At 43.8% G+C, this 14,698-nt stretch overlaps 2 protein-coding genes across 2 annotated transcripts in view; one reads left to right on the plus strand and one right to left on the minus strand.

Moving 5' to 3' along the window:
- LOC120847120 (laminin subunit alpha) overlaps positions 1–12,902 on the plus strand; it is a gene marked incomplete at its 5' end in the record, with an annotated part of 76,262 nt that extends 63,360 nt beyond the window's left edge. Inside the window, 2 exons of the mRNA XM_042287728.1 lie at positions 5,213–5,339; positions 12,588–12,902. Coding sequence (XP_042143662.1) covers positions 5,213–5,339; positions 12,588–12,857 — 397 coding nt within the window. The remainder of the gene's footprint in view (positions 1–5,212; positions 5,340–12,587) is intronic.
- On the minus strand, positions 336–2,122 carry LOC121834019. Its single transcript, XM_042287748.1, has 3 exons — positions 1,975–2,122; positions 1,743–1,833; positions 336–983 (listed from the first exon to the last, which is right to left on the minus strand). Exons 1-3 carry the CDS (start codon positions 2,040–2,042, stop codon positions 498–500), a joined length of 645 nt encoding a protein of 214 aa, XP_042143682.1. The 5' UTR covers positions 2,043–2,122; the 3' UTR covers positions 336–497.
- Positions 12,903–14,698: the final 1,796 nt, after the last annotated feature.

The following is a 14,698-nucleotide window of genomic DNA, read 5'->3' on the forward strand; positions in this document are numbered from 1 at the left end:
ATTAATCATCGCACTTTGACGTTCTTCACAAGTTACATCACCACTTGGGCAAAGACAGCATCTGCTTTCATGCAGTCCTGTATGTGTTGGCAACATTTCTTGCCAGCTACATATAGGCTGTTACAAATTTGGGCTGAGGCACCCAATATTACAAGCACTCAAAACACATGTGTTGCGAAACAATTGCTAGAAATATAGGTCAGGCAGGAGAATGTGATATGTGTGAAACATTGAACGGTATGTGAGCTGTGTACGTTCAGGTCCTGTAGCAGCTGCAATTCTTTCTTGTGTTTTTTTTTTTTCTGACATTTTATATTTGACATTGTATTACTTCTGTAGTTTATAAAGTTAATGATTGCCAAAAAACAAATCGGAGGCAGCACCCTGAGGCCCGTGACCTAAAAATTCACTGCTAGGAAGATAGAGCAGAATGCTCTTCGATACTAAGGCAATGAAATGTATTTGTGTGATATGGCAGAATATAATACATATTTCCTTCATATGGCTAAGCTGAAAACTTCAGTTGTATTTAATACCTTTGGGACAGCAGCTTCAACCTCTGTGCAGTCGAGGATGATTCTGCAGTTGGTGAAGCTGGCAAAACATGACGGGAGACAGGCCTTGTTCACCGAAGGAATCTGGCCCATCAGCCCATCGCAAAGCACCTTGTGTAATATGTTGACCCATGTGAGCACCACATTTGAGACTGTGGCAGTGCTGCAGCTGAATCGAACAGCAAGGTCAAGGTGGGTGGTGTTCGAGCGCAGCTTGACGAGAGTCATGAATAGCTGGTCAGCCAGCTCAATGGACTGCACCTGCCATCCCGCATGGTAGCTTATGGTGAACCTCTGGCACAGCTCTAGCAAGAGATAAAACATATCTTTGTGTGGCAGCCCCGTGTAGAGAACGACCAGGTTGGTTTTCTCCTCAATTGAACTGAAGGTGAACCGTCTTTGGTGTTCTTTCCCGGAAGCCTCTTCCTCCTGTAATATAATTTAGTGAACCTAATATATATGATATATCATAGCAAAATATGTACTCAAATTACAGTATGTACGACTTGTAACCCCCCTCTGACCTGAATGGAACGAAAAATGTGTGCTATAACTGATGCTGTCAAATTGTAAGCTCGCTTCTCAGTTTATGTATACTTTAAATGCAGAGTTGCATGCTATAATAATATTCTGTGAATGTAGTAGTGCTGACAGTAAATTATGATCGCTGATGATTAGTTTAGTCTATTTTGTGCCCAATATACATGGGTTTCCCTTAAAATCTGCGGAGGAACCTTGACAAGTCATAATCAGCATACAAACCGGAGAAAAGAAAATATTTATCTTAATTTGGCAACTGACTCAAGTTTGAAGTGCATCAAAAGTTAAGATCAGAGCAAACCCTTCTTTGAAGTTTTTCCCAGTTAAGTCTCTTATTTCTAGTTCTCAATCATTGTTCGCTATACTATATAATCTGCCGTGTTGAAGCAGCTGGTGATATTTGAAGTAATACTAGTAAGATATATTGTGCAAAGGGGGCTGAATCAATCAACCCCACCCCTGTCACCCCCCCCTCCACCCCCTCCCCGCACAACTCCTGATGCCACTGTCTTGGATGTGAAAATATGTGCATGTAGGCATGCTAACTTAAACCTTCAGATGAAAAATCATGGTTATGATTCATATGTTAAAGAGGCATGTTTGATGTGACATCTTTTCAATTAAAGAACATATTAAAAGCACACATACTCTCTGCAGGAAGTAATTCTCCGCTTCTAGTACAGCTCTTGACGTGGTAGGTTTGTGTGCCTGCTGTGGTGTGTGGGGTTCTGTTCGCTTCCTGCAAATCACAATGTGTGCAAAGCATACACAAAGGTTATATGCTACATCAAACAATATTTGTTAAATATAAAGAGATAGAAAAAATTAATTGTGTGTTATTAACCTTATAATGAAATATAACGCATATTCAGGTCCTCACCTCCGTCCACATTGGGTTTCTGGAAATTGGAAACGAGTTTCCTTATTCCAAGGGAAAATGGTTGGCATTTTGCTTTTTTTTCCATCCTTGAAATGGCAACTGCAAATGCGTGCTTGTTGCCCCGGCTCGCTGTCTGCTCTCCTAAAAAAATAATAATAGTCAATCAACGTTTTATTGTACCCATGAACAACCTTGCAGTTGTTCCTCAATAAAATAATAATAATAATATATAGTTAAATAAAACACTCAATTAAAAGTATATATAAACAAAGGTGAACAAGGAGAACGCTATCCACCAGTCTTGTACTAAATATGCTAAATTCAAGAGCTAGTCCGTAAAGGGGAACATATGAAGAGCACAATGAAAAAACAACAGCAAAGGTAGATATATAAGCATAAACAAAATAACCGGATAGCGCATGGACACAGACATACTTCTTAACGCTGCTTTACCATAGCAATGTAAGACTACTGCAGGTTTCAGCTGGATTTTACTCTCACTACTACTTGCATGCAACTACTTTATCAATGTTATAGTAATAATATATAAATATAGCGCCATATTTTAAGACATTATGACCGAACAGAATACGGGTTTTACGTGCTCTCGGTTGGTTCGGTCCTTTTTTTTTACACCGAGGCGACTGTCCGCCAGTGCTACATGTACTCACCTTATGTTTTTTATCCAGTACTTTCGCGTTTTGGGGTCTTGCGGAAATCTAAAGAAACTACAAGAATCTTTCTCCACGCGATGGTTACAACCAGGTACGAAGCACCCTCCCATAGCGCGAGTCCTCAAACAATATTTGGGAAGTCAACCGATCGCCTGAAGTGCTTTTCTCACGGGTGCAAATGTGATCTTTGAGCAGACGATCATCTCGATCGACGCCAGGACTTTCGAAAAACCATATTTTGCATCTTATCCCACTATGAATTCTTGTAAGTGTCTGAAACTCATTATATTTCAAACAAATGCAATATCAGAATATCGTCTTTATTCACGCGATTCAAACGACTGCGCCGGCTTCGCCGGCCGGCGTGTGGCAGACGGCATACTTCTTGCATTCGTCGTCTGCTGCAGGCATCTTAAGGGGAGACACTGCCCAGAAAAAAAAATTTCTGCAAAAAGAGTTGATTTTGAAAAATTACATTTTTACATCCACCAACATCTAGAGAGTATTCCCAAAAAGTTTCATTAATTTTCACTATATAGTTAATTTTTTATAAATTATTTTCTGTCCACCAAAGCTATAGAAAAGGTAGGGTTTGGAGCACTTTGAACACATTTTTCTCCGTTCCACTTTTTGGTATAAATTCCATTTTAGTCAATCTATCGTTTGATAATGGCAAAACAGGGGAAGCTCATTCTTCCCTTTTCCTGACTGAAATTTAATAAGGAGTGCGGCTATGGAACTTTTTCGTCACTTTACGGATGTCTTTTGTAAAAAATGTTGACATTTTGTCGAAGGCACAGAAGACCAAAACGTTGACCAATTTTTCAGAAGAGAAAATTTATAGAAATAAATTACTTTTTAGAAAAAAATGTTCCATAGCCGCATCCTCTATGCATTCTGCTACATATCTAGCAAATAAAAATTTTTAATATCGCAACAGTTTTCTGACGATAGATTAACTAAACAACGTAGGCGTGTTGCTGATAGAAGCTACCCTTATTTCCTTCTCACTTAACCGACAGACCTGAAATTTTGTTATACACCCTCTAGCATGACCACCAGCCTACCCTGTAAATTTCATTAATTATAAGACAAGGGTTCAAAAGTTGACCCCCCTAGGGGGTGTGCCCCCTTAAGGACCGGAAGTTGCAGTCGTAAATATTTCAGAAAGTAGCGATTACCGGCACACTTCTGTCGAAACATATATGACATTCAAGCTTTGTATATATGTGATTTTTAGAAGTTTGAATCCTACTCCTGATTTTTGAACGCTCAAGTTTTCGCAGCGAAACCGAGCCACATGTATTTGTCCATAACAACGACCCTAGCAACGATTTGTTTGGACCCATGACGTCACACTTACGGAGTCAATTTGATATACGAAGACACATTAACTTAAGCTCCAGTTTCCGTGCATCTCTACTAATGCTGGCAAAAATATAGGAAGATACAATGTGTGATAGCAGTATACCGTAAAATTCCGAGAGATGCCCCACCCCCGAAAAATAGCCCTCCCCCTACTTTTGGCTTGATTTCCTATGTTTTATTAAACACCGTGAGATAGCCCAGTCTAGTACAAGTAGTGTTGGGATCAATGATGGCCTCAGCATAAATGCGGCTGGTTAGCTTTGGCGAGGTATAAGCGAACGTTGCTGACTGGGAAGTACAGTCATTTTTGCTTTGTTGTCCCTCCCACCATAAGAAAGCTTGGAAGGGACACAACCTAAATATAGCAATTTTTTCAAACTTTTCTCGATCGTACTCCGAAAGTTGGCCCACTCCTATATTTTCACCCGCTCTCAATGTTAGGTGGGCTATCTCGGAATTTACGGTAGTTATCTCATTTTATTTTCGGCATGTCCTAACCCCTTAAAGAAATGTGTTTAGAAGACATTTTTTAATAAAAAATGAGAAACATTATATTTGGGTTTTATTAACTTCAGATGCACGGTTTCAGCAAGTTTCATTTATAATCATGTAGGATTTATTTCCCCAAAAGTTTTTACCATGCCAGTGGCTTGCTGAGCAAGCAGGCCATGAAGTTTTACTTTTTCTAGCTGGGACTACCCTGTGCATGCTCAACAGAGCTAAAACATGTTAACCCTCGTTAGAAGTGGCATTTATTCTAGTCTTCACCTCGGGAAGCTTTCCACAATCGAAGAGTGTCAGCGTCCGAGGAAAACTGATACATCCAAACAGGAAAAATGTGGCAAACATGATTTTAGCGAGCTAATTGGTTGTCATCCAAAACAAGGCTTTCAGTTTACCCCGTCCAGTGACACTGTATTGCGTCATCTTCATCCGCGAGTTTTTGACAGCACCATTCACTTCAGGCCACTAAGTGTGCAACCTGCTTAGAACCTTTAATGCGAGCAACACAAATATTGGAGAATTTCTGTTCTGGTTGTAGTTGGCCAATTCATGGGCAGACATATCTGAATTGTATTTGGCCGAGGGTGTTTTGCTGTTATTACCAGACGTTCTGGTGGACGTCCAAATGCTTTTATGCGTGGCTCCGTGTGGGAGACGACGAGGGTACCTACTGAACAAGTACTGCTTTGCAGAATCCTGAACTCCACGCAGCAGACGTCTTCTTCGGCCCTGGCCTACGACGAGATTGCCAAGATCATTGACGAGGCTCAGAACATCTCGGAGGCGGCCCTTGCTACTTCGAACGAAGCCCACGACAATGTATGTTCTATTTGAATGTACTTGCATGTGCTCCTTCTCCAGAGCGCACTCCTTGTAGAACAGCTGAGACCTTTATTCTTTTACTTTCGTGTTCCAGAGGTAGGACTTTTTATGAGGCTTAACTTTGTGTAGTTCAGTATATGTGCGCTGTACTGTTCAACTATGAAAGCTATAAAATATATACCGTAATATCCCGAGTCAACGCCCCCCCCCCCCCCCCCCCCCCCCCCCACCGCCTGAAATTCTCAAAAATTGTGGGGTGGGCCATGACTCGGGTACCGAGCTCGAAAAGTTTCACAAAAGTTTAAAAATGTGATTTTTTTTGGTCTGTGTATAGCGAAGCTAGACAGGAGATTAACTGAACTCAAATCTCGGGTTGGTATCTTACTTGCGACTCATTTTACTGTCGAGCAAAATCCACTGCTTCACGGGTAGCTCGTTTCCGCCTCCTCCGAGCAAGCGCAATTCGAAGCCACGACCGCTGCAGCCTTCGGTCCAACGTGAACGGAAAAAAAAAAAAAGAAGAGAATCATTGAAAAAAAGAAAAAGAAAAGAAAAATCACAAGAAGCCATTGTGACCGAGCAAAGGTGACGAAAGCTGAAAGGAAAGCGGGTCCCGCTTCCTTTTCGACTTCGGAACCAAGCAAACCGGCAGCCTTTAACCGACGCCTAAAACAAACCCAGTACAAAAGCAAAAATAAGATAACAAAAGCGAAAACCATAAAAAGGCTCTCTCCGCGGGCGCGACCATTGCCGCGGAAAGCGCGCGCACGCACAAACTCAATGACCTTCCAGTTTGTGGGTGCGCGCGCGCGGCTCCAGGACAACTTTTTCATAAAGTGCAGTAGCCACCACGGGGCTGCACTTTGTGGCCCCACAAAGGCACTCACAGTGACTCTCTAAAATGTCGCCTTTATCGAAGAGCGTCATTTTTACTGCGTAGCTACAATTCTTAAACGACGCCTGTATATTCGCTACTAGAGTGAAGCTCTTCGCCTCAAAAGAAAGGACGTATCCTACAAGGTATTTTCCTTCGCCTTTTTCGAAGGCCGCATTCTTGTCTGTGAAAAAGCGGTGAATCTCCGACAGACGCAGGAAAGATAAAACAGCCATTGCTTTGACTAACAGACGTAAAGCAGACGATGTAAACTGCGTCAACCGCGCCAACCCGCTGAAGCCGTTAAAGGGTGAGGAGTCTCGCCGTACACGAAAAGAGGGAACTTGCGGACGGTAACCTCCCTCGTTCTCGGTTCTTAGCAAACAATCCTTGGCGCGTCAGCCATCTCGGCCGCGAGTCCTTTGGCTTCACTCCTTGATGTGTGTCTGCTAGTTGTTAGACAAGAACACATCTTACCTCTCAAGTTATTTCGTCTGCCCTCTCTGAAAGGTGAAGTCGAGCTCGCTCGTAAAGGTAAGACAGCTGTTGATTAGCAGACGACGTTGCAAAGGAGCAGACGACGTTTAGATAGTGGGTCGTGGCGACCCACTATTTTTTCATTCGAGCCAATCAGAGCTCGGCGTTCTGACGTTACTGCAACCCCTGCACAAGAAGCAGACGAACTTGCTCTCCGCATACTTCAAAGAGCAGTCGACAGGAGGCCCTGATAGTACCACGGGCCACGCAGAGATATGTTCGCACTAATGTAGATAGTTATAGTACAAGCATGGCGTCTATGTAACGCAGCATCGTGTTGGTAGTACTCAAGTGGTCTGGGGAATGCGAGATGTCCCAGGGGGCTGGAAAACCAATTGCTACACGGCATCTCGTTGTCTTTCCCGTGTAGATTATCTGGGGAGGCAGAACGGCTCCTCCCAGTGCAATGGACTTCTTCCAAAACCGACGCACCCCATTGCGGCGAAATACCACGCAGTGCACTCTGGGAACTAGTTGGCCACTCAGTTTCGGTTTCGACTGAGCAGCTCCATCTCATGCTATCACGCCGCGACCGAACGCGCTGCTTGCGTTTTCGATTATCTGACTTGTCACGAACGTACAATACACTCATTCTGGAGCGATACAAAACAAAGACCGGGGCAATTTCCTTGGTTCCCGAAACACCGGATATTGTGCGTGCGTATGTGAACGTAGTAAGTCGTGGCTTAGTCACCTCACCCCACGAGTGCATCTTTGAGCTAAATGTCAGTAATCCCGTCTAGTACCAGTGAGCTACAACTGAAATTTGTTCGTCTGGAGCCTTACACGCATTTTGTTTGCCAAACGTCCGCTTCTTGTTACTTCATTGGGCGAAAAGCAAGCCGCATCCTCACAGGATATCAAAGTTGAGGCCAGCGTTTACGCATGAACTTTTAAGGAAACGCAATAAATTCGACCTCACTACTGCACAAAAGTTACTATGATGTCTTCCTCATGACATCATGTATCTCCCACTCAAATTTTATGCTGATAGAAGATTAACTTTTCGCAAACGCTGAGATCGGCTAGCTACGACGGAGGCCCTAACAAGCGTTTCCTACTCCTCGCTAAGCCTTTTTGGACAAGCTTTTACTGACGTCCGAGATCTGTGCCGGGAACGGTGTGTCTGAAATTATCTCGGCATAGTCAGGCAGGAAGAAAGCAAACACATAACAAATATTATGGCCATTAGCAACCGTCAAATGCGCTTTGAATTCGTTCGAGCACTTGTCTGAAGAATGTCGCACCGTGCGCCGGACGGGCATGAACTCCAATGCGGACCGCATAGGGGTTCATGCCCGTCTGACGCACTTCCGGCGAACGGTGCGACATTCGTCACAGAAGTGCTCGACTTTTGCATTCTTAAAACGGTCTGTATGCGCGAATGTGCTTATATGATTGCAGGATAACTTTATGCGCATACGCGATGTTGAATATTAGTGAAATGCAAGCGGGTGGGGACTTCACTTCGTGCAGTGCTGCGGGTCAGTACAGATAAGAGGTAAGTAGTGTGTTCAAATTGAGCTTTTCAATGGCACCTCCGAGTTTTACCTCGCATACTCAGGCACATTAAGAAAAACAGTAGTTGCAAAAAGAAATATTTCGTCTATGGACGCACGAAGCAAACAAACTTCCTGATCAACAACACTAATGTAAAGGCGCGAGCTCGATGTATGCATACTTATTGTTTGCTACAGCTTGTTGGTTCGTACACAAGCAAGATCCCCGAGCACCCGAGCTTCGCAGCGTCGAGACTCCCAGCACTGGCTCGTCCACATACCTCGATTGGAGCGCTAACAGGAAGGCTCAAGTACAAAAATAAAACAAGCATGTGTTAAGACAAGCTATACGTCTCGGGCTTGTGCTAAAGCTTCGAGGTCTGGCCATTTAGGTTAGTTTAGAGACCACAAATGACGCTCTCGGGACCAGAAAACAATCTCTTGTCGACGTGTCGATCGAAACCGAAACCATGCCACCCTCCTCCCTGGCCAACTAGTTCCCAGAGTGCAACGCGCGCCGTGTTGCATGCAGGGCTTTATGGAAGTAGTCTATTGCGATCAGGACAGTAATCACTCTCTTGTTGTCACGTCCAACCAAGGAGATTTGTGGAGATCCTGTGGAGATCCAGTGGCTTACCAGGCTTAGCTTCGAGCCAGTTTGGTCCCAGTTAAGTACCATGTCTTTCGGAATCTAATTTTCGCGCACCACGTCTTCAACTCTTGCTAGAAACTCGCTCTTGATGTCTTCGAAATCAGTTGGAACTTTCCTGGCTGTCCGCGTTACTTTCCTACGGACGAGGTTCACTCTTCTTATCATGGATTTTGCCCATTTTGCCGCAGCAGAATGCCTGGAGAGCGCAGCTGTGAAAGGAAAATTTCCATAAAGTAATTTACTTTATACTAACATTGCAGTGAAAAATCAAATAAATTTTTTTGCCTTTTATGTCATCCACAAAACCTTAACATCTTTTATAAAAGACATCCACAAAGTCAAAAAACAATTCCATAGTTGCACTGCCCATAAAATTCCACTTAGGTAAAACAATAAGCGAGTCTTTCCTCTTGTCCCATTAACAAACAATAGTTTTCCTAAAATGAAATTTATGCCAAAATGTGGAACGGAGAAAAATGTGTTCAAAGTAAAAAATTTCTCTCCAGATGGTGGTGGATGTAAATATGACATTTTTCAAAAATCAACTTTTTTTGCAGAAAAAAAATTTTTTTTTTTTTGAGTAGTGTCCCCTCTTAACAATTCCCCAACCAGTGACAATGGTGGTCGTCTGGTTAATGATGCCTCCCTTCTATCGGAGCTTTTGAATGTAATCTTGCACGTCCTGATCCAGATTCCCCAATTTCACATTTGTTTTCCCATGCTGCATGCAGTAGGACTTCAAGGGATGACTTGCTATACTTGTTTTTACGTGAATCTGCATGCAAAAATACTCTAGAAGCCGGGCGAAGACATGATAACCAGTAACAAAGTCGGCTTGACACAACGGAAATAATAATTTAGCTAAACGTTTCACCTCCCTTGTGGGAGGCATCTTCAGTAATGCAAAGAGCAAATGAGAGTTGCTTGGAAAGTTTGGCTATTTAGGCACGAGGTATTTAGATTAAAAAGTTAAAAGGCGCGAACGAACAGGACGAAAAAAGAGACACATACGACACGGACAGGCGCATTCCAGGTATTTAGGTTCTTGCATGGCTTGGGGTGTCTCGTGAGGTGGGCAGCACCCACTGGACCAAGAACCATGACACATACCTAGCTGGTGAGGCTGTCGCTGCATTGCAAGGCAGCTGAGAGTGACGAATGCCTCATGCATTAACTTAACAGAAGCAACAGAATATGAGTTATTGAATTTCGACTTACATTTCCATGAGGCGGGGCTTTGTGCTGCGTCAGGCTGCAACACTGACTGATGGTGTCTCATGCACCCTTGCACAAGGACCACTCCAAATTAAAAAAAGGTCTCTGGCATGGAACAGAGATGTCAACAGCACACCAAGTCCACAATATTATAGGTCACCTGTGCCTCTTTCAAATCATGTCAGTAAAAACATCTTAACACAAGATAAATTATTGCTTTTAATTTACTCTCATAATCTTGGTAATTACCAAAGGAACAAAAATCTCACTTATCCTCATTACACGCACTCACTTGACTTTCAGAATGTAGAAACAAGCTTGGAACTGCTGGTGGCTTTCTGTCTCCTCCAGTCGTCAGAGCACCTCGTCTGGAACTGGGAGGGTTGGAAGTGGTCCTGCAGCGAATAACGTTTTGGTAGACGTCAAAGCTGTGTATTCAGCGGCTCAAGTCATAGTACAGTTATTCCGCTGATGAGAGGCTCATGCTTTCAAAATATGCGGTCTTACAAATCCATCATCGCACGACGCCACAGGCCTGAACCACTCGTCTTTCTGCGGTGAAGCGAAAGTACACAGGACGCTTCCACGGCAGTAGAGAAAAGATCACAAAATACGCGGTTTGGTCGCAGTGCACTTGTGTCCACCGTGTTCGCGTCACAATATTAACAATGAACAATACCTCGCCTCGCAGAGGTACGTCCAGTTGGGAGGTTTCCCCCCCGTGCCACGCTTGATTCTCAAAAGCCACAGTTTCCGTCTCCTCTGGGATTCCGGCAGCTTCAACAAGCTAATTCCCCTGGAAGCTCTGTTCCGGCACTTCAACGCACAAGAACTACCCATTTTTCAGACAAGACCGCAACTCCCGCGGCTACACAAACTTTTTTTTACGTCATTTAAACGCACATGTCCGCGTGTTCGGTCCTCTTCGATTTGGTTGGCAGGGTTTCGAGTGCACATTCATTTATTCTACCATTAAAGAATGCTATGACGAAAAGCTCACATGCACCAAGTTTTCAGTCACCAGGCACTTAACTTTTCTAACTCTAGCGACGCTAAAATGAATTTACCGAACCCTGCTTTACCTGTAACGCTCACGACCACCGCTAGGGGAGGTTTTGCGGCTTCTGATTGGTGACGAGTGGCCTGCCAATCAACTTTCCGGCCAATAGCGCTCCCCGATTTTCACCCCATTGATACCAATGAATGGCCAAACTCCTAATATATGGCTCTGGTTTCACAGAGTGTACATGATTGTACACAGTGTGTCTTCAGGGGTACAAACCACATTTGAAGAGTAGATAAATTTGCTAAGTCCCGTACACAAATGTGTACACCATGTCTGGAGGGGATATTTTGGTTTTTGTTTCGTGGCTTAAAGAAGAAAAAAAATGTTTTTCTCTCTTCCATGTCTCCAGACCGCTAATGGCTGCCGCGAGCCACCGTGCATATTTTTTACGCAGCGAATCTACAATGGACCGGTTGAAATACATAGAGCGCCAGCAGCAGGGGATTGTGGGAACCCTTCGCACAGATCACACACTTTCTCGTTGCGTCTCTGTGACTGCGCGTGATTCATGGCAGTTTCACACACCCCAACCCCACAATTAGTGGTACCGTGAGACCACGTGAGCAAACGAAATGCTGACGACGTTTTTTCTCGTTAAACCCGATCTGTAACCTCACGGCATGACTCGTGAGCATTTCTGGTCCTGACGCCAGCTCTAGGCGCACGTTAGTCTTGTGCAGGTTAGCTTTCTGCTCTTTGCATCGTTCAATCAGGTAGGCCCCACTAAGCGACAGACTCGCACTGGTATCAATCAGTGCTGCCACAGCTATTCCGAGCACTGTAACTGCCATACGAGGCTCAATTAACTCAGGGTCAGGATGGATTAGACATACCAATTGAAGTTTTGCCAGGTTGTCCATGGTCTCTTTTTTTGTGATCACATCTCTTTTTGTGTCAACATCTCTCTTCTTGTGATCAGCATTATGTTTGCATCTTTCCAAGCTTGCGGTACCTTTGAGGTTCTTAGGCATCCCGAGATCTCTGCCAGCTTTTTTAGTACAATAGCAGTAATTAATTACCAACCACACTTGAAGCATACAGCTGATCAGCTAAAAAGTGGACCGGACAGTTGTACATTTGGTATAGCTTGCCAATGAGAAAAAATAAATAGCTTGAGCAACTATAAATAGCTGGTATTGCTGGACCAGTCCTTTTAGTGTTGAGTTTACCTCGCCTGTTTGTACCCACATTTCAGCATCAACTCACTTCCACCTTTAGGAAATACCAGGGGGTAGGACGTTCATCCCGAACAAGTTCCCACCTTGAACAGAACGTCTGTAATTGGGCTTCAAGGCGGGACAATGATCACTGAAAGCATTGCATGCCAACGCTTGCAATCCGAAGTCAAGTAAAAAGGAGGCTATTTCTTTGCATTTTTCATTTTTTTACTTTTGGGGTTTAGATTTTAGGAACTGCAGGAAATCCCACTGCAGATCATTGGACTCCTGCACAATTGCAAACTGACGCTGCCTTTCCCTGTGTGTCCTTCCTCTTGCTTCACGAAGCTCTTGCCTCTGTGCCCTTGTTCCTCAAGGACCAACATGAGAAGGTCCACCTGCTTGCAGGAGGACTTTTTTTTTTGGGTGGTTTCTCTTGCGGTTTTTCAGGAAGATCCACCGTCTCATTCACATCCTGTAATTCCTCAGGGGAGTTGTCTTCAAGTTCCAGATAATAGCCATGTGCTTATCAGAAGGGCCCATGATACATGCATAACTTAAAAGGGTCATGCAGCGGTATTGGGTTTGAATGTTTCTCACCTTGCACCTAAATATTGTACCTAGCACGACCCAAGCATACTCGAACGCGATGCCATGAATCCAGAACTTGTGTTGTCGCGTTTTAATTGTAATGTAAACAGCATACTACTGTTTTCAGTCTCCGGTTCGAAAAGCTTGATGATTCGGACGTACCCTTTGCTTGTGATGACAATTGGAGACGACTCAACTTCAGCTCGTGACAGTGAAAGCCTCGGCGAGCATTCGGGCAGTGACTCGTTTTTAATCAAAGAATGATGAAAATAGTCAAACTTTAACAATGTGTTGAGCTCAGCACATTGTTAAAACTAAAACAGGATAGAAGAAACAGAACGTGCATGAATGGCGCAGACTAACGAGTCTAATTTCTTTCTCCTCTTTCTCCCCCACACCATATTTTGAAAAATTATTGTGGCTAGAAAACCCCATTATTTGGTGCCTTGCTTTTTTCTGCTTCCGATCTCAGTGGTGTTCGCAATAGCCGCCATAGACATATGAACCTGATGGTGAGCCAGTCTCCGCTGCATTTACCTAGGAGCTGTGTTTTGTTCCAACATGCTGTGGTACCTTCTTTAGTAGCTCTACTTTTTGTTTCAAAGCTGTTGATGGCACGCTGACGCACGTTTTGTGTTGTTCTGAAACCATATGTAAAGCCTCGATGGTTTTGCGTGTCGTCCTATCTTAAGATCTGGCCAAAATAAAGTGGCTTTAGCGGAGCTTCGCAGCTGCATTTTGTAGAATGCCCGGCTAGGTTGCCTGGTGCTTGCAGTTGACCGCATGCCTGTTTGTGTTCTCCGAGTCGTTCGTTTACACATCTTCCGGTCTGCCCGATGTAGGATTTGCCGCACGTCAGTGCTATCTTGTGTATCACCCCTTCAGCACATTCAACAAATTTGCGTTTGTGTTTCACTTGACACAATGTCTTGCCCTTCGTTTCGTCCTCCAGTTTATTTGCTTCTTTGCATAATCCTTTGAGCTTGAAAGGGGCAGATAATGCCACCCTAACTTCAAAATTTTCGGCGATCTTTATTTAATGTCAGAAATTGTGTATGTACGGCAGTACCACCAGTGGCCTTTTGTCCACAATCTGCTCCATGGTTTTGCTTTTTCTGTGAGATTGGAAATGTATTTTTCTGCGTCGGCGACCAGTGAGGGTTCTGGGTAACCGCTTGCACTTAGTCTGCGTGTCTGGCTCCCGAGGTTTTTTAAGACTCCGTGGTGACATGATATTTTTTGTATAGCTTGCCAGATGCGTCCTGATCCAACACTTTTCTTGACTAACTTGGTGTGTCCGGAGTCATACAGCAGTACTCCTTTCTCACCTCTTGTTTTTGTACACCCAGCACATCTGTGTGTTCTCGAAAGTCGTGTTCATGTCCAAGCATTGTTGGCTACCTCCCTCAAGTAATTCAGAGGTGAATTCAAGTCCTTTGTGCGCCTCTCGGAACTTCTTTATGATCGTAAATATATAATTATGACAGTGCGAACTCTGTTTTAACTATATGTTAACTATGCACCGCCGACTAGCCCACGTCCAAATATTACTTCTCCATGATCTTTGAGCATGATGTGTCTGTCATTTGGTGTATTGGGAAACAAACCAAAAAATAGACAACATATCGGAAGCACCTGCTGACTCCATTCTCCTGGAAAAACTGCTGTAACTCCGTTTCCTTTTACTATAAACAGGTCACATAAAGCTGGTGCTATGCAGGACCCTATGCAGATCCCTTCTTTTTGAGTGTATACATTATCTTTC

Source organism: Ixodes scapularis, unplaced genomic scaffold, assembly GCF_016920785.2.
Source record: "Ixodes scapularis isolate PalLabHiFi unplaced genomic scaffold, ASM1692078v2 ptg000247l_1___fragment_3__unscaffolded, whole genome shotgun sequence".
In the NCBI taxonomy this organism is placed as follows: Eukaryota; Metazoa; Arthropoda; class Arachnida; order Ixodida; family Ixodidae; genus Ixodes; species Ixodes scapularis.

What these genes read in the sequence shown, in the direction of transcription:
- LOC121834019 (XM_042287748.1), bottom strand. Translation starts at nt 2,042, where the DNA reads ATGCCAACCATTTTCCCTTGGAATAAGGAAACTCGTTTCCAATTTCCA. An exon ending in GAAACCCAATGTGGACGGAG is followed by an intron (nt 1,834 to 1,974) that starts GTGAGGACCTGA and finishes TGTGATTTGCAG; the next exon opens with GAAGCGAACAGAACCCCACA. An exon ending in AGAATTACTTCCTGCAGAGA is followed by an intron (nt 984 to 1,742) that starts GTATGTGTGCTT and finishes ATTATATTACAG; the next exon opens with GAGGAAGAGGCTTCCGGGAA.